Here is a 19,899-nt window from a genome sequence, read left to right as displayed (position 1 = left end):
TCTCTGAGTGCAGAACGTCAGGGAGAGGTTGGGGCCAGAGACAGAAATTTGATGTCACATGCAAAGCCAAAAAAAAGATGGTAAAGCCAAGGGCCTGGCTGAAATGGCTCAGAGGGAAAATAGACAACAGGATTCCAGATAGAATGGGCTCGGAGGCAAGAAAAGACAGGGTTAAAGGCCCAGGTAGGGTGGTAGACGTGGCCGAGTGAGGACCATCGGTTCATTGTGATTACGTCTCTTTTCTCAACCTAGTGTGAAGCCAGGTTGTTGTCTGAGAAGAAGTCATGTGAGATTGCAGAGAGAGGAGGAAGTAGAAATCATGATTTTGGTGGATGAGAACATGAACAGACTAAGCATTTGAACTTAAATGCACACTCCTTGGATTCATCAACAGATTTGGTTTCATCCTAAGGACAGACCCTAGGGCAGCAAATGCGGGATGCCGTGAAAGCAACGGCACATTTTGATCTAATGTCTTTTCTGTCTCCTGTCCGCTGGACCGCTGCCTTCCCAGATTACGGATGCTCGTTACTCACGAGATGCCCCCTTTCCACCGGGTTGAGCGGGTATCGGGTTGAACTCAAGGGAAGAAATGCCACGGTGACGTTCTACCCCTCAATATGACGATAGAGGACACCTTGCTTTGTTGACGTGGAAACTCGTGGCGTCCTCAGCTAGCTTCTTCAAAGTCAAGAAGGGTATTTCCAGCCACGGGGCAGGCTTTTGTCAATTCATCCACCAAACGTAGGGGGTGACTCTGTGTCAGATCCCCACAGCAGTGAAGGCCGCAAAGTTATCCTGGAAGGATCCCTGCCCTTCCTTGCTCTTGGCCTGGTCTGTCCATGGCCAGTCAGGTTGCCTACCTCCCAAATATAGTCATCTGCTGTTGGCTTAATGAGTGTGACCTCTTTCTTTCCCTGGCTGTGGGGGCTGACGACAGGGTCTTCAGGCCAGGCTGAACGTGCTGAGGCGCCTCTGGGTGAACATGAAGGAATTATGCTGGAAAGACTCATAGGTGTTTGGAAATCTTTCTCGCCCATTTTTGGACCTTGTGGATTCTTAAGAGCTTCCGCCAGAGTCACGGACCGGCATCATTTTTGTTCCTCTGAAGCTTGACAACTTTTCCAACTTGGTTTTGCAAGATAGACGATATAGAAAACCAAGGATCTCAAGGAAGTAATGGACTCATACTTTACTGCTATTGTAAGCTCTCTGACTTGTAATTAAGCACACTTAATCTGGGGCCAGTGTGAACAGGGCATTAATCCATTTTAGACTCAAGCTTTAGCCTTGTCCCCTCAGTGCTTGTACCATGGGTGCTCCTCCGATGTCATCACCCATTAACTCCTTCTTATCCACCGGCTTTCCCAGAGTCCTATTAATAGTCACCCTATGTAAAATATGCTTGCGAAAATGTAAAAGCAAATGCATTTACTCAGCAAACGTTTAATTGAAACTTTCTAAGGATGACCTCAGTGCCCAGAGGAAAACCGTCATCACCATCATCAAACCCAAGAAAGAGTCTTGTTGGACATTTCACAATGAAATGGAAACCCCAACAAGGTTTAATGAGGCTGGTCAAAGCCTAAATCTTTTTATCATCATGCTTTCGGGCAGGGCGCTCAGAGTCAAAGTTGATCCTTCCCTTTCAATATTAAATTTTATTTTTTCCTCCCCTCGGGGTTTGTGAGCCGGCTGCTTGACTACACTTTGGGTTATACTTGGCATGGCAGCAGGCTGCTTTGGAGGGGGTTGGCCCAGAGCATCAGCTGGCATGGTCACCTGATAACACTGAGCTGGGCGGAACCTGGAGTATGAGCCAATAAGTGTCCTTTCAAGAGACTCAGTGCTAAATGTTACGGAAGATCAGATTGCTCCCGTCGGTTACAGTCGGGGAAGGGGAGCCTGATGGGCAAACGAAAGCCAGTAAGTAATCAAAGGAGAATATATCATGGAGCCATAATTGTCAGTGTGCTAGTGACACGGAATCACTAACTGCTCCTTTAAAATGTGGCTGTGTGCACCAAGTCTCCTCCAGAGAGGCGTGGGGCAGACAGACTGGGGAGGTGGGCGTTTCTGAGACTGGATCCTGGCTTTCTCACCATGCCAGATGGGTAATCTTGGGAAAGTTGCTCTCTAGCCCCCCACTCGAGAGTCAACCCCTCATTTGTCAAACGAGGATGACACCTACCTTTCAGAATTGTCTTGAGGGTTGAAAATAATCTATGTGCAGAGCACCTACTAAAGTAATCGGCATCTGATAGGCACTCCAGAAATGACGGGTGAAAATAGTGCGAGTCACAGAATTACAGATGCACTCTGTAAATTTATTGAGCACTTACTGTGCATTGGGTCCCATGATGAGAGACTTACACGTATTAGCTCGTGGAGCCATGTTGCAGGTTTAAGGAACATTCTCATGTTCCAGAATGGAAAAAGAGGTTTGGTGAAGTTAAGGAAGGAGATGTGCCCAATTTCGCCGGCAGTCAGGCGTGGAGGCAGAGTTTGAAGTCAGCCTGTCTGAACTGAAAGGCTTACCCTGCAAAGATGGGACTTAAAGGAGGGAGAGGGGGTTCTGCAGAATAGCTAGCTACCGATTCATTTCAGGGCCAGTCTAGACTGGCCAGTAGCAATGCGACAGCCAATTTGTCAAAATGTTAGTGTGACATTTTGTTTTTTGTTTTTTAATTTTTTTTAATGTTTATTTATTTTTGAGACAGAGAGAGACAGAGCACGAATGGGGGAAGGTCAGAGAGAGAGGGAGACACAGAATCTGAAACAGGCTCCAGGCTGTGAGCTGTCAGCACAGAGCCCGACGCGGGGCTCGAACTCACAGACCGCGAGATCATGACCTGAGCAGAAGTCGGACGCCCGACAGACTGAGCCACCCAGGCGCCCCTGTGTGACATTTTGTATCAGACAAGATAGGCTAGATTTCTCCGTCCTAGTAAACAACTCACATTTCAGTGGCTTAACCCAATGGTAACCAACAACGTGAGGCTCTTTCTCTCAGTCTTGCTATATGATCTGAGCGACTTGGCAGGGTCTTCCCTTCAAAGCCAGTCTCCGGTCCGGAATGATGGAGGCTCTGCTGTGACGTGGGCTCTGGGGACCGTACGAGCGGAAGGGAGCATTTTCCACCAGAGCGATATGCATGGCTTATGCGTAGACTTCTGGAGGAATGTGTACCACAGGGCCATGCCCAACAGGAACGGGGAGATGTGATCCTAACATGTGTCTGGCAGGATGAAAGCCGGACATATTTGGTGAACGGCACTAATGACTTTAACTCAGACCAGTGGTTTTCAAAACCACTTGGTTATCTGTGGTGGATTGTATTATTCTGTTCTCGTTTGCTTGTTCCATGTCCTGTGAAGCAAATCTGTTTCCCCATTCCATGGATATCAGTCGCTGCCGTGTGACTTGCTAGGTATGACTAATACATGATGAGTAGAAGTGAGGTGTCCTGCCATTTCTTTTTTCTCCCTCCCATGAGAACCGCACGTCCTCCCTAGGGCCTGCTCCTTCGGTCGGCATCCTGGAGTAAACCAGAGGTGGACCGAGTAGTAACTTATGTGTAACGTGAATGAGAAGTAAATCCATGTGTTTTAAGCCCTTAGGGTTGTTTGCTACTGAAGCATAACTTACAGGGGGCAGATGCTACGGTATCTCTATCATTCTTTCTTAATAAATAGAGAACAACAAAGTTGATTATACAGAAATTACTATTTACATTTGGCCCTTGAAAACACAGGTCCGAACTATGCGGGTCCCCTCATGCGTGGATTGTTTGACAATATGGTACTGTAAATATATTTTCTCTTCCTTGTGATTTTCTTACCATTTCCTGTTTTCTAGTTTACTTTATTATAAGAATATAGTATATATCACATATAACATACAAAATACGTGTTAGTCGACTGTTATTGGTCAGGCTTCTGGTCAACAGGAGGCCATCAGTAGCTCAGTTTTGGGGAGTTGAAGTTATCCATGGGTTTTCAATTGCATGGGGGGTGGTCAGTGTCCCTAACCCCCGTGTCATTCAGGGGTCAACTGACTGTCTGCTTTGTTGAAACGTATCTATAGTTTAAGGCGCAGAAGTATCTCTAAGGACTTATTATGCAAGTAAATATAATTTAGTTGAGTTACCAGCACAAAACTACATTCTTCAAGTTGGGATGTCAACTGATACCTTAGAGTTGTTATGGGAAACCTAGGAGGAGAACTGGGAACACAGAAATACTGTTTTCAGAGGCAGACTATTGGTCTTGTCCTCACGGAGCCGTTGCCTTAGAAGACCTGAGCATAATCTATATTCATGTTCACTTTGGGCAGAAATTATAATGATGAAATGTTACTATCAATAGGAATGCAAAGTCTTTTCAGAGTCCAGTGATCCACATTAATTCACAGCCCATCGATTTGTAATTCACGGTAAGTAACTGGGGCAGAGGCCAGGCTGGCATTTACTCTCAGTTGTGAGTATGCATTTCTTGAACTGGCTATCCTAAGTTACCATTTGCCGTTTTGACTGTGCAGAGGGCCTTCAGAGGGTCATTTGTTATTCTGTCGAGGCATCCGTGGCAAGGCCCCTAAAACCAATGGAGCCACTCTCCGGGATTGGCCCTTTGGACTGCCAGGCTTCCCACCCTCGCAAAGTTTTGTTCTATATGGCCTTTCACCTGTGCAGTCTACGGGGAAAGAAATGATCCGCTCTCACAAAACCAGAAGTCGAAAGATCACCCGTGAGGTAGGTACCGTTACTGCTTCAACGTTAGTGTGGAAGGAATCTCGAGGCATAGAGACTAAGGAAGCCAGTGAATGGCGTAACTGTGGCTGGAGCCCAGGATGGTCCGACCCTATAAATGACTGAAGAAACACAAGCTTGGCTGTAGCTGAGAGAGATTGCTCTTAGAAAAGAGGCATACTAAATGATTCGTATAACAAAGAGAATTTGCAGGTGGACTGGTGTAGGACAGAAAAGCAAGGGCGCGCTTAACTGGAGAAGAAGCACCTCTGGGTGTTTGGCTCAGTGTGCGTGTGTGCGTGAACAACTTACATGGCTTTCCCCAGTGTATTTAACAAAGTGATACTGTTTAACAGAGTTACGATATTCTTCCTTTTAGAGGCGTTGTGGAAAAGCTTAAAACCCTGTGTGCGATCTACAGTATCCAGTCTCAGATTGTTAGGACATGTGATGAATCAGAACACAGTGTTCCCAAACTGCTGAAGATCACAAAAAGTTTACCATATTTGGGGGAAGCAGTTATCGTCAGTTTTTAGCCAGCCAATGACACTCCTGGGATATATCATATCGAGGTAGACATTTTGGAAGGAAGCCCTGAATAAATCACTTGAACCTAATGCTCGAGGAAGAAAGCATAGTTGGATTTCTTGATGTTGATGAATGGTAGATTTCTACCTAGGAAAAATAAATTCATGTGTCCTTGAAATTTTTTGTATTCCTCCTTATATAGATTTACCAAGAGGTTTTCACCCGCGTTCTTAACATTTCAGATCACCTCAATTAATTCTTTTCCCAGGTTGGGTAGCTGGGGTTGTAACTCCTAAGAGAAAAGCGGTAAATCCTGAGATAATGACTTGCCAATGGAGGGATCAGCAGAAACTTATCAAGAGGAGAAAATAAGACTTGAAAAATGTAATGGGTATGAAATATCGTTACCAGAAATAGCTTAAGAGTACTGTAGTGCTAACATTCAACCATCTTATCTGCGAAATGCCACCTTTTCAAAATCTGTGATCTCATAGTCTCCTCTATTACAGCGAAGTGGCATTTTGATCACAGCAAAGAAAATTGGTATTTGGAAATCGGCTCTGACAGAACATCATACTCTTCCAGGGGTATTTGTGTAGACATTGCTTACTTAATTTAGATTTCAGAACTCTTTGCAGCACATTTCATCTGAATACATGGTTGTTAAAAATTCATGTGAATGCATCAAGAGTTTTAAAGCGAATCGGTAACAGTAGAGACCAACAGAGTAACCTTAAAGAAAAAGAGCGACCAATGGGAGGGGAAAAGAGAGGGCAGCCTGCTTTGACACTTCTTTTTGGGGCGCACTTCTCTCTTGAATCCTCACGAACCACCAGCATTCACCACGCAAAGAGCACTGGAGTGGAGGCTGGGTGACATCGGCCATCCTGGGTTTCAAGGTCCTACTCTGCCAGGGGCTATTTGACCTGGGCCCAGGCACTAGTCAGGCTTCCACTTCCTCTGTAAAAGAAGAGTTGGCGAAGATCCCTTCCAACTCAAAAAGCCTGTGATCTGTCACGTGATTTACCGACAAAACCCTCTCCGCCTACACGTTATTCTAGAGACGGCACTGAGTTTTCCTGTGGCGAAAGACTGCAACTACTTCCGATTCGCCCCCCCACTTCCGGTTTCCTGCTTCCGGTTTGCGTTCTCGGGTTTAGGATGCCCACTCCCTCTTCTTCTACAGCCGGCAGCTGCGGGGCTGTCAGCCCTGTGTCCTCATCGGTCCCGTGTCAGTGTACCTCCACTGGATCGGCTTCCTCCCATCCTCCACTTTCCCCAGTTTTTTGTGCATTATTTAAATCTTTCAGAAGTTCCCTTCTTTGAGAAAAACTTGAAAGAAAAACACCCCCCAGAGACGGAGGTGGAGCTCCTAGATTAAGAGGCTTTCACGAGATCCTAAGTGGTCACAGCGTGCTAGCCTCATTTGGATCCCGCTTCAGACAAGCAGCTTTGAAAACAATAAAAAAAGACATCTGTGGGACAATTAGAAGTTGGAACACCCGAATATTGGATCTTAAGAAATGATCACTAATGATTTTAGGTATGTTAGGTGTCACCACCGTGTTCCGGTTGTATGTGCGAGCCCTTGCCTTTTAGAAACACACAGGAAAGAGTTGTAGAGAAAAAGATCCGAGGCCGGGGGGGGGGGGGGGTGGGGGGGTGGTTAGGGAGTGGTGGTCTAGAATGGAACAAGTTTGGCTGTGAACTGACAATCCTAGAAATCAAATGATGGGTATATGAGAGTTAATTATCCTTTTCGGTCTACTCTTGTCTAAGTTTTATGATTTCTGTAACAACAAAAAAAAGCTTAATGGGGATTCATCCCAGCTAACCAGGCACATTTGCTGAGGTGTTGGAAAGGACTGCTTGTCAGAGTTGCATAATCGTTGGGGGGTAAATATGGAAGTTCATCAATCAGAGAGGCTCTAGTGGGGAGCTGGCTGGCAACAGGCCCAGCTCTGTGTAGCTGTCATCTAGCCTCCAGGCCAATTTGCCCTCTATAAATAACAGTCTATGTGAACGCTTTACTATTTTAAAGCACATTTGCCACAGCTGCTGAGCAAGTTTGTTTACGTAGCTGTGAACCCTTTTGTAAACATCACTATCTCAAAATTGCCCATGTGTCAGGAACATAAAGGGCCCCCTTTAAAAATATATTTGCAGGATGAGCCACGGCCAGTTCCCAGATGTCTGGGTGGCTGGTGTCAGAATTTTCCAGGGTTTGATTCGTTTTCAAAAATAGAATCACATGACTGAAAGGTTCTCGAGAGGTCACGGTGCACATCCCTCTGACCCTGGGCTGGACCGGCCGCGAGCCACCCACCGAGGATGTGGGTCTGTCTTTTGTGGGTGTGGGTCTGGCTTTTATGAGGCTAGGGGACTTATCGAGTGGGGGACTCGGGCTAGGACCTGCAGGGCATCAACGTTGGGCAAGATCACGTCCTGTCTTCAAGGAGCTCACTTTTCGTTTTCTAAAATCGAGCCTAACTCTGAGTGATGGGGCAAAGCGGGCTGGCTGCAGTAGAGAATATAATGCATCAACAGAAGACCAACTGGCGTGTTCTGGCCCCGGGCGCTCGGCAGACCAAAGGACCCAGTGGATACTCGGCTTACTGCAGGATAGCTCAGATTTCCAGAAAACACCATATTGGGATCACTGTGTACCCACGACGTGTGTGAAAGGAGAGCACTGTGGTGATGTTGCAGCGTGGGGCTCATCCTTGGAAGATGCCTGCTAATTGGGATCACCGACAGTGGTTTGAGGTCAACTAAGTCATTTTTGAAAGAAGGCATGAATAAAGCGGAAACCGTGTTGGGTCAGCTTGCCGTTTTCAAGGCTCCTGACTTCCCATCTAGCCCTGTAATGAATAATTAGATCCTTGTGAATTTGTTTTCTTTGGTGTGCATTTGGTTCACGCTTATTTTATTTTATTTTTTTCCTGTGGCTTTGACTCCTTGAAGCATTCTTCCCATCCCTCACGGGTCTGTTTAATACCCACAAATTCCATTTGTGCATTTCATTCACACGGAAAAAGTATCCTGCTGAAGCTTCAGAGATCAGATGTGCTGGAAGTATTGAACTGTATGAATCCCGTTAGGAAAAGATCAGGACATATCCAGCTTCCAGACAAACCCAGAACTCTCTAGAACATTCTTCCCTCCACGTAACAGAAATTAGAAAACTTTATTTTATGTTTTTAAATTAGGAGCAGTTGCCTTTCCCCAGGAGCAGCGATAAGTGTTTTGATTTTTGTTATGCCGGCAACTACCAAGTTTTCTCTAAGAAAAGCAGGAAGAAAGGCTGCTGACTGTTCAGAGGCGAGTATCACTGTTAATTACCAAGAAAACGTTGTTCTTCCCTTTAGAAAGTCTCACTCATCACAAGCTGCCATCAGAAAGACAGAGTCTGCCCCAGGGAGAATTCCAACTCAGGGACGTTACAAAGATAATTTGCTCATTCTGGATTCATTTACTTTGCTCAAGATCGGGCTTTGGTCTGAGGGAACCTGAAGCTGAGCTCCTGCGGTTTGCGGCTCTGATTAGCACCAGTAACCAGAGGGGACATCTCCGTGGCTTTTGCTCCTTGAGCTCAAAGACGCAACGATAAGAAGGCTTGTCCGCTCCCCTCCCTCATGTCCTACCGGGAGGGTTTGTAATGAGGAATCTGATATAAAGGCTACATCACGAGTGGTCGGTTTATGCTGCCAGCGGCTGTATGGCAGTGGTCACCACTAGGGGGATCCAGAGTCCCCGTGCTGAGCCGAGGTGGGAGAAGTTTCTGGTCGGCGAGAAAATGACCGGGCTCCTGCTTTGGATTGTTTCCTCCCCTCTCTCCTCCCCTCCCTCCTCCCCTCTCTTCTTCCTCCTCCCCCCACACAGCCTTGTCTCATGAGTACTCGGGGAGAGTCAGGCTCAAGGTGCAGATAACCCGTTCACATGTGCGGTTCTTAGTATTTCACGTGAATTATTTTGTTATTCTGTAAAGCCAGTTTCGAATCTGGTCTGTGCTCCTTTTGTTCTACGGAAAGGAGCACAGTCCTACCGTTGAGCCCCACGCAAAGACTTTTGCTCACATTTTCATTGCTGGCTGCGTTTAAAAAACCGACGGCGGAAGTTTCCACCGCCCCAAGAGAAGTTAGTTAGAGGTAATGATCTTGCCTGCTGTTGGGTACAGGGAAGCAGAAACATGGGACCGACGGCTTTCAAGGGATGACTGAGCTCAGGTTATGGGTGGAAAAAGAATCTGGGGCCAGGCTGTTGGCCGCGCATTTTCAGATTATAGAAATGAACCCAGAACCGCAGGCTGCAGACTTCAAAGCACAGAAATGCATGCACATCTAAAGAGGATTTTAAGGCTACTGTCGATAACTCCGAAGAACAGGAAAGAAAATAATGCATTTGGATTCGGGTTTATACTTTATAGTGGGGCGCTATTCTTAGCTTAAGTCAGAATGTCTGGCTCTATTTTGTGGAATGTTACTGATAAACGTAGGCAGGACCTGCTTTGCTGCTGGGATGTATAACACGTGCCAAACTCAGATATGAGTGAAGACTTCAATAAAGACAGACCATTTCGCTATTTTGAGAACAGATCGTTTTCCCGAGAACGCGTCAATGATCAGCCATTAACAGCAGAAGGGTCAATAGGATTGTGATGAACGGATCTTCAATTTTTTTCCCCTTTCCTGTTAGGATTATTTACTGCAGTAATTATATCAGCTGGGGGTTCGGCAGGTAGAGTATACAGAAAGACACCCAACTTTCACTTGATATCAAAGAACAGCCAGGGCCCCGGGTCTTGCAAATGGCTCTCAAAGAAGGGGTGTAATTGCACTTTTATTAAAGCAATTTGTCAGCCTTCCTTTGGAAGGCTAAACTTTTTCCTCTTGGCTTGCTATTAAATCACCTCAAGTATTTAAAGCAGGTAATGTTTTAGAGCCATTTAAAAGCGCTTCAGAGACAGATAAGATTTTAACTTACAGAAACACTTGGAAATTTAAAATATAGTACATAGTGCTTTCGAAAAATTACTTATTAGCTTATTCTCCGAAAGCTTTTAAAAAGCTCAATGGTTAGACTTGTTGGTGGCTACGCGAGGTTAGAGGACACAGAGGTATATATACTATGTCATGAAACCAGGGGATGAGATCGATCGGGAGGTTCAGTTTTTCATATTTCATCATAAATAAGTCAGGGCCAGCTCACAAAGAGCGTCGATCCCACAGATGCCCCAGCACAGAACACGTCTTACCTGTAGCCTCCACCATTCCTTCTAGGATGACCACAATTTCTAGCTCCTCTTTGGGCAGCTGGGCTTTGGAGATCTCCCAGAAAGGACTCTGTTGGTTGATTTCGTGGCTGATGATGAGTGGCGACACCAGAAATAGACGGTCATCCCCGGTGTAATACCCTACATTGATATCTGTTTGGTTCAAGGGGATGAACTCACCCTCTGAGGTCTGTTTGGATTTGATCAACTTGGCTCGGATGGAAGCCTCTACGATGTGGGAATTCCTAAGATCCCCTACTCGGAACATCAGGCACAGTTTTCCATCCCGCATGGAGATCACCGCATGGGTGGAAAAAACCAGGGTCTCTGCCCTCTTCTTGGGTTGTGATATTTTTACAAACATGCATCCCACCATGAATGCATTGACGATGGACCCCAGCACAGATTGAATTAAGAGGAGAATAATTCCCTCTGGGCACTTGTCTGTGATGACCCGGTAGCCATAACCGATGGTGGTTTCTGTCTCTATCGAAAATAAAAAAGCAGAGACGAACCCGTTGAGGTTGGTGACACAGGGAGTCCACGAGGGGTCCTCTATGTGGTCCATATCTCCTCGGATGTATGCGATTAGCCACCAGATCATCCCAAAAAAGAGCCAAGTCACTGTGTAAACCATGACGAAGATCAACAGGTTGAATCTCCACTTGAGATCCACTAAGGTGGTGAAGATGTCAGTCAGGTAGCGATAGGTCTCCCTCACGTTGCCATGATGGACGTTGCACTTTCCATCTTTCCGCACGTACCTCTGGATTTTCCTTTTGGTCCGGTCTCGGCTGATGTGTCTTGGCAGGTCGTCCCTGGCCTGCTTAGGCAACTTTGGCTGGTGAATGGCCACAGGGCTCTCAACATCCTGGTCCATGGAGTCGCCCTCCAGGACGTTAGCTGGTGGTTTGGAGGAAAGAAAAGAAAAGTTGAATGAAATTCTGGTTCTTTGGGGGTCACGGAAACCACACTGCGTACAGTACATGGCATTCGTGTAGTTATTACCAGAATAGATGAAGCCATTTTCATTTGGCATCTCTGGGTGGGCCTTTGGTTGACCTGGACTCCTGTGCCCTGCCATCTAGCTTGTGTGGGTACCTCCTCACCCTTCCCACCGGGACAGAGCTTACTGCTGTGAAACTGTCTCCCTACCAGCAAGTTCTAAGAGCCAGCCCCTCCGTGGGATGCCTTCCCACTCTTATCTGAGATGGCGTCACGTGGCCTCCAGCACACGCTGGATAAAGAAACGTTTGAATTCAGACAGTCTTGATTCTGCCCCCCCAGCCGTTGCAGGCTCTTGGGCGTGCTGTTATGGGCTGAATTGTGCCCCCCACCCCACCCCAATCTGTACTGAAGATCTAACTCCCATTGTGACTGTATTTGGAGATAGAGCCTTTAGAGATAACTAACATTAAATGAGGTCATAAGGGAGGCACCCTGATAGGACCGGTCCCTATAAGAAGAGGAAGAGACACCAGGGGTGTGCACACAGAAGAAAGGCCACGTGAAGACACAATGAGAAGGTGGCCATCTGCAAGCCAAGAAGAGAGGTCTTCCAACCCACTCGAGGCGGTCAGACACTAATCCTGCCAGCATCTTGATCTTAAACCTCCAGCCCCGCCCCGCACTCTGGTCTTCTGTTATGGCAGCCTGGGTAGACCAAATACACTATCCAGATTCATCGAGCCCGAGTTTCCACATTGACGAAATGGTGATCACGATACGCAATTTATAGGGTTGTTCTCAAGTTGAACGGAACGATGTATGTGCTACGTGCCTGCCCGCACTTTCCTAGCGGGTACTCTCCTTACATTTGGGGCAAGAATTTTGAGTGAACTCTCTAAATTGTTACTCGAATTTCAGAGCTGAAGAATGAAAATTCTGGGTTTGGTTGGTAAGGATGTGTGCATTATATTCTGAGGGTTGATTTGATGCCCAGGTTAAAAAAAGGTGTGGGGAAATGTTCTCCGTCTTTCTGTGTGTTACACGTTTTATCTGGTTTCTGCCTCAACACGTAACATCTGCAGTTTTGGCTCGTGGTTGTTTCCTTTCCGACGGCCGTCATGACTCATGCCTTGGTACAGTCGTTAGTTAACAGTGCATTAGGAAAACTCTTCTAGAATCTGAGCGCAAGGGGAAATTTGGAAATGATACTGCCAGTAAACACATCAACCACTGTATGAAATTACTTTTTCAGCCAATGATTTTAAAGCTTTCTAAAAGTTTCATCAGCACTTTCTTTCCCCAGGCTTTCATTCTGTGCCTTTGGGTCCGCAGTGCATTTTCTCTGCGGTAACTACGTTTTCTCCTGGGTTAAAGGAGGAACGCGGTTTGTTGCGAAAACATTTATCTGAATAAGAACATAGCTGTGGATAGGACGGGAGAGGTACCAACTTCACTTATGGATTAACCTTGTTCACGGTTGGTTAGTTTCCTTAAAAATCAATCCCATAGATCTGTTTTCATATTGCAGCACAAGGAAGAGACAGCATCCGGTCTGCAAAAGCTGCTGTTTGGTTTGACAACTTTGACTTTTTAGATCACTGCCCTCAATAGCCCTCATGTGTCAAAGAGAAACTTTGCTTATTCTTTTTCTTCTTCGAACAGAGAAACCAGGACAGGCGTCAAAGGGAAGCAGCTGAGGTCGGGACGGGAGGGGGGGGGTGGGGCATCTGGATGGACGCCACGGCCCTCTCTTTGCTCGCTGCCGGCACCCCTACCCGGTGGGGTATCTGTGACCCGGAAAGGTCTCGCCTGAGCTCTGGCTGCTGATTTTGCCCTGACTGGGAGTCTCTCCATACGACATCATGGGGGATAAACTCAGGGCTCAAACCCACTGGGATGGGGGGCTTTGTTTACAGGATGCAAGGGCCTGACTGAACCTGAGGTAGGGGTTTGCCTTGATCTGGGGGGGGGGGGGGAGGGGGGTGGCGGGGGGGAGGTAAGCCCTCCGACTGTGCAGAGCCACCCTGAGCCCTTGCGTCCCTGAGTCCTTCAGTCCTTCCACCCCCCAAGAAGAGGGTTTGTCAGATCGATTGGCCCTTAACAATCTTCAGTGATATTTCATACTTTCAAATGTCACAGAGGAAACCTACAACCCTCCTCCCCGGGCCCCCAGTTGAAGATGCTTTTCTGCCTTTTCTGGCTGGGCTATAACCTTCAAATCCAGGCATCTATCCTGACCTGGAGGAACCTGTCTGAAAGGCTAATGAGTGAGTAGACACAAACGCTCTGGGTCGTCCCGGGAGCCTGCTGGTTGGTCCTCCACATTCTCTGTTTGTTTGTTTCTTCTTTTTCTAGCTCAGGACTGGACCACATTTCCCAGTTTCCTTTGTATTGAGAGGCGGCCAGTGCAGAGTCCTGGCAGGTCTGGAGCTGGTCTTTCCGGGTCAAAGCCTCAAAGAGTGGATGTAGCCTCTCCTAGGCCCCTGCCCCTTCTACAGAGGACGGTGGAGTCAGAAGGTGGAGGGGCCGGAGTTAGTGGCAAAAAGCCGCCAGCTGACTAGAAACAAGAAAAAAAAGTGTTTGGGCCGTTATGTCTGTCGTGTCTATTATCAAATACAGTCTTAGGTCTCATTTTAAGGGCAGCGCTACTGACATGGGGAGAGAAGTGTCATGATTTGAGGGGGGGGCTGGTGTGGGAAAGAGCAGGGAGAGAGGAAGTCAGGATGGAATGTTTGAATCTAAGCATCTATAATGAACTAGCGTGTGGTTAGTCACATGCTTGGGTTTGGTGTTGGGCAAAATGTAAATGCATATGCTACTTAAGAGCTTAAAATTTTTTTTAATGTTTATTTTTGAGAGAGAGAGAGAGCGTGTGCATGTGAGCAGGGGAGGGGCAGAGACAGAGAGGGAGACACAGAATCGGAAGCAGGCTCCAGGCTCTGAGCTGTCAGCACAGAGCCCGACGCGGGGCTCGAACTCACGACCTGCGAGATCATGTCCTGAGCTGAAGTCGGACGCTTAACCGACTGAGCCACCCAGGCGCCCCAAGAGCCTTTTTAAAACAAATAAAAATGTAGTCAAACAAAGATAGCCCAGCCTCCTGGGGGGTGAGAGGGGAAGGTGGCCTTTAAGGTGCCCCTGCAGGTGAGACCGTGCACGCGGGCAAGGTGCATCCATGGGAAGATGGTGAAGGGGTTCAGAACAGGTCGCCCCCAAAACATGCCACTTTGGCATATGGACTATTTTGAATTGAAGGTACTTATGAAACAGCCAGCGAAAGAAGGATACTCTGACCCTCCCGTCCTCCTGAAAGCAGGACATGAATCTCCCACGGGAAAGGTGCCCTCCCTGTGCCAAGCGGGTGGGAGACACTCTCCTCACCAGAGGCGGGGAATTGGGGGCTGGGAAGGCTGTATAAACAAACTTTGTTAAACGAACCCACATCTTCCTGGTCACTCTTTACCTTTTATTACCCAACCCCCTTGTCTTGCCAGTTCTTTACACACCGATGGTTTCTTCGTCTAAATGGTATGGAAGCCTCCGGCTCCGGTCACTCTCCCTGTCTGTATTCTTGTGAGGCTCCCATGTACACGTGTTGTGCTTTTCTCCTGTGATTCTGCGTGGGCTTAATTCTTTTTTTAAGAGCGAGCGCGAGAGGGCACACGAGCGCGAGCAGAGGAGAGAGGTGGAGAGAGAAGGAGAGAGAATCTTAAGCAGGCTTCACGCCCAGCTTGGACCCTGACACGGGGCTTGACCCCACGATCCTGGGATCATGACCCGAGCTGAAATCGACTGGGCGCTTCATCAGCGGAACCGCCCGGGAGCCCCAGTGTCAGCTTAATTCTTAGGCCCAGCCAGAGAGCCAGAGAGGGGAGAGGAGAATGTTGCCTCCGGCAGTGGGAGGTAAGGCTGGCCTCCTGCTTAATAGGGCGTGGGGGGCAGGCACAGGGGTGAAAAAAACCAAAAAGCCAGGGACGTGTGGGAGGGCTTGGGGCATAGCAGACACTGGAGTAGGAGTCCCAAGGGGCAGGAAGAGGGGCGCCGATAAGGAAGGGTGTGTGGGGTGCGCACAAGGGGGTGCCGAGCCTCCAGGCTGCGTCCAGAGCAATCGCGGGGAGCCCTGGACCAGGGAGCGGGGCTTCCCAGTTCTGAGCCAGGAGCAAGGCTCAGCACCCTCAGCGGGAATGCAAATGTGAGCAGGGGAAATAGAGAAGGGAATGCTAATGATGGCTCTTAAGGGCTCTTTTCTTGCCTGAAACCCCGGGTGTGGATTTGAGGGGTGATCTGAATTGCATTTGCAGAGCATGTTGAGCCGCTGAGCAGCTGCACGTGGCAAAGCTGACGTTTCTCCCCCGGGGGGGGGGGGTGCCTGCACAGCCCCGTGATGCTAGCTTCTCGCCCCACTGCCCTGCTCAGAAACTGGCCCTGGGGCCTCCCCCCCACCCCCACCCCGCCGGGCACGCGCAGCGGCCATGTGCTCAGACCCGCTGACCACACGCGCCCCTCTGTGCAGGTGGTTGGACCAAAGAGAATGTAGAGGAATTCTCTGCCACCTGTGACGTGCCCTACTGGGTGCAAGAGGACCCAGCAGCAACCGCCGGCATCCTGATGATTTACTTGACGAGTTGCTTTTCCGGACTTTGGCTTAGAGTAAATATGGGTCTGGGGGATAAAGCCAGCTGAGATGTTCTCCTGTTGGGAAATTGTTACATTTCAAGCTATGTATGAGTTCTGTGGGTGATGCTTCCCCTGCCGAGGGAAATGTTCAGAACGTACTTCAGGAGTTTTTAATGCTTTGGGGAAAACCCGACAGGAAAACAGGAGAGATCTCCAACGCATGTGCAAAAATCAAAAGTTGGAAGGAAGTAAGTACACACAGATGTTAGAAGGTAATTCTGAGTGGGTGGCTTATGGGGGCTTTAAAATTTTCTTTTAAATATTCTGATTTTTGCAAATTTTCTAGAATGAGTTTACGTGACTTTTAGCATCAAAAAGGAAAAAAAAAAAGGAATTTTCCGAGACGGCGTTGAGACCCTTCTGGTGTATGACTTCAGGAATCTGAGAAAAATCATAACTCAACCCCCACTGTTGGGACAGCAGCGGTGGGAATACAGAATGCCGTGGGGGGTGAGGGGCAAGACCCGTGGGACAAAACTAGTCAGCTGTCCCTGGGGCTGGCCAGCGGTCTCCACGAGAGAAAGGAGTGTGGGAGGCCTTACACCTGTTACAACGAGGTGTAAGAGAAAAGGAGCAGACGCGAGCCTCCTGGTGGTTTTCATTCAGCGTCACCTGCTCAGGAGAACCCTTAGTGGCACAGAATCATGGTTACTTCCTCATTAAAAATTACCTCCTAATGATGTCCGTTGACTAATGAATGGATCAAGAAGACGTGGTATATATACGCCGTGGAATATTACTCAGCCATCAAAAAGAATGAAATCTTGCCATTTGCAACGATATGGATGGAACTGGTGAGTGTTACACTAAGTGAAATAAGTCAGTCAGAGAAAGATACATACCATGTGATTTCACTCATATGTGGAATTTAAGAAACAAAACAAATGAGCAAAGGGAGAATAAGAGAGAGAGAGAGAGAGGCAAACCAAGAAACAGGCTCTTAACTATAGAGAACAAACTGATGGCTTCCGGGGGGGAGGGAGGTGAGGGGATGGGTAAAATTAAGGGGTGCACTGTAGTGATGAACACTGGGTGATGTATGGGAGTGTTGAATCACTATGTTGTACCCATGAAACTAATAATACACTGTATGTTAACTAATTGCAATTTAAGTAAAAGCTAAAAAGAAATGACCTACTTGATGAAAAGACAATGTACAGAGTGGAAGATAATATTTGCAAAGCATATCTTAGACAAGAGACTAATGTTCAAAATATATAAAGAATTCCTATGACTCCACAACAGAAAAACAAACAACCCGATTCAGAGATGGGCAAAGGACTAGAACAGACATTTTTCCAAAGACCGATGGCTTAACAAGTGCACGAGCAGATGTTCAACATGACTAGGTCACTGGTCATTAGGGAAACGCAAATCAAAACCAACCTATCACTTCACACCCATTAGAATGACTGTTAAAAAAAAGCGGGGGAGGGGAAATAACAAGTGTCGGTGAAGATGCGGAAAATTGGAACTTCGGTGCCTTGCTGAAAGGGACGTAAAATGGTGCATCTGCTGTGGAAAATAGCATAGAAGTTCCTCAAAAATTAAGCGGAGAGTTACCACGCGATCCCCCCATTCCACTTCTAGGTATAAACCCGAAAGAACCGATAGCAGGGACTCGAACAGAAACTCGCACACCCGTGTTTATAGCAGCGCTATTCACAGTAGCTAAAAGGGGAAACCACCTCAATGTCCATCAGCAGAGGAAGGGATAAACAACATGTGGTCCCGCCACACAATGGAAGATTAGTCAGTCTTGAAAAGGGATAAAATTCTGACACATGCTATGACAGGAGCGAACCTTGAGACCACTATGTTGGGTGAAATAACGATACGAAAGAACAAATATCTTACGATTCCACCGATGTGAGGTATCTAGGCTAGACAAACGCATGGAGACAGGGAGCACCATGGAGGTTGCCAGGGGCTGGGGGGAGGGAGGAAGGGGGAGTTACTTGTTTGTGATGATCCCCCAAATTCTGGAAATGGATAGTGGTCACGGTAGCACAACACGGTGAGTGTACTTAAAGCTACCGAATCGTACATTTGCAGTGTTTGCAATGGTAATTCTATGTTTCGTGTATTTTACCACAATTTAAAAGAAAGCCCTACTCAAACGGTCCTTGTGTTATTGAGAGTCCCTAGATGGTCTGTCAGATGTGGCTCGCTTTTCTTTTACTTTACTTTCTCGTTTTCTCCCCTGAATCGGAAGAATGTGGTACATTCGCTTGAGCACTCCCGAATAAAGGAGGCAATTTAAAATGCAGGGCATCTTGCCAGGTGAGGCCTGCTACTGAGCTCTGGTAAGACCTCATTGGGAAGGAATTTCTCTGGTCAGGGGCAAGCAACACATTAAAATATGATGTGAAAACGGAGATGAGGGAGAGGGGCACTGGGAAGATACCAGCAAGCTCAAACCTAAATCTGTCTTGGGTGGAGAGCAGGATGGGTTTGCTCAAGGAAGTGGTGAGTGTGTGCTTGCTTCCTGATAGACGAAAGCTGGAATGGTGGGGCACTCGCAAGGCAGGAACAGCACGTGTGAAAGTCTTGAAGGCATGAAGCGGCTTTGTCTGGGAACGGCAGAGATTCTGGAATAGAGCACGTGCGGGGGAAATGGAGGGAACTAGGAGAGCAGGGGATGAGAGCCCGGCTGGACCCCGAAGGCCTCTGTACCAGGCTATGGAGATGGGTCTTAAAACGAGGAGTGATATGATTCGATATTTTATGTTATTTTAGAAGGATCCTCCTGGAGGGTAGTCACGGGGAGTATAGACCAGCAGCAAGCGTTGGCAAACTTTTCCTGCAAAGGGCCAATGGTAAATATTTTAGTCTTTGTAGGCAACCTAGGTGTCTTTTTTGCATATTCTTCTTGGTCTCTTAAAAGCTTCTTATAACTCCTCAAAAACGTAAAACGAATCTTAGCTCATGGGCGGCACAAAAAGAGGCCGCTGGCTGGATTTGCTGAGTTTTGGAGGCAGGGTGCCCGCGGGCAGAAACAGCTAGGTGCTGGATGAAGGGAGCAGTCGTGAGGATGAAGACGTGGCAAAGGGTTTAGGATCGAATAAGAAGCAGAATTCTGGGGGCGCCTGGGTGGCTCTGTCGGTTGAGCGTCCGGCTTCGGCTCAGGTCGTGATCTCGCGGTCCGTGAGTTCGAGCCCCACGTCAGGCTCTGGGCTGACGGCTCGGAGCCTGGAGCCTGTTTCTGATTCTGTGTCTCCCTCTCTCTGCCCCTCCCCCGTTCATGCTCTGTCTCTCTCTGTCTCAAAAATAAATAAATGTTAGGGGCACCTGGGTGGCGCAGTCGGTTAAGCGTCCGACTTCAGCCAGGTCACCATCTCGCGGTCCGTGAGTTTGAGCCCTGCATCAGGCTCTGGGCTGACGGCTCGGAGCCTGGAGCCTGTTTCTGATTCTGTGTCTCCCTCTCTCTCTCTGACCCTCCCCCGTTCGTGCTGCATCTCTCTCTGTCTCAAAAATAAATAAACGTTAAAAAATAAAAAAAAAAACAAAAAAAGAAGCAGAATTATGATAATGTGGAGATTGGCGACCGCAGAGGGGAGTGGGCAGGATGGGGAATCAGGTGTGTGGGGCTGGCATTCAGCGGTGACCCGGACTGGGCTCCGGGTTTGGAAGGTCACCTGCTCATACAAGGGGAGGCTGCCATTGCGGGGACGGACGACAGTTCCGTGGGGAGATCGCACGGAGTTCAAAGAGGATACGGAAAGAT

The 19,899-nt window shown here is 47.8% G+C and overlaps 1 protein-coding gene across 1 annotated transcript in view; it reads right to left on the bottom strand.

The window, feature by feature from the left end:
- The window catches only part of KCNJ6 (potassium inwardly rectifying channel subfamily J member 6), a 279,348-nt gene that overhangs the window by 71,393 nt on the left and 188,056 nt on the right, over positions 1-19,899 (bottom strand). Inside the window, exon 3 of the mRNA XM_003991434.6 lies at positions 10,530-11,450. Within this exon, the coding sequence (XP_003991483.3) occupies positions 10,530-11,450 (921 nt within the window). The remainder of the gene's footprint in view (positions 1-10,529; positions 11,451-19,899) is intronic.

Source organism: Felis catus, chromosome C2 (genome assembly GCF_018350175.1).
Source record: "Felis catus isolate Fca126 chromosome C2, F.catus_Fca126_mat1.0, whole genome shotgun sequence".
NCBI lineage: Eukaryota > Metazoa > Chordata > Mammalia > Carnivora > Felidae > Felis > Felis catus.
This window is presented reverse-complemented; position numbering and strand designations above follow the sequence as displayed.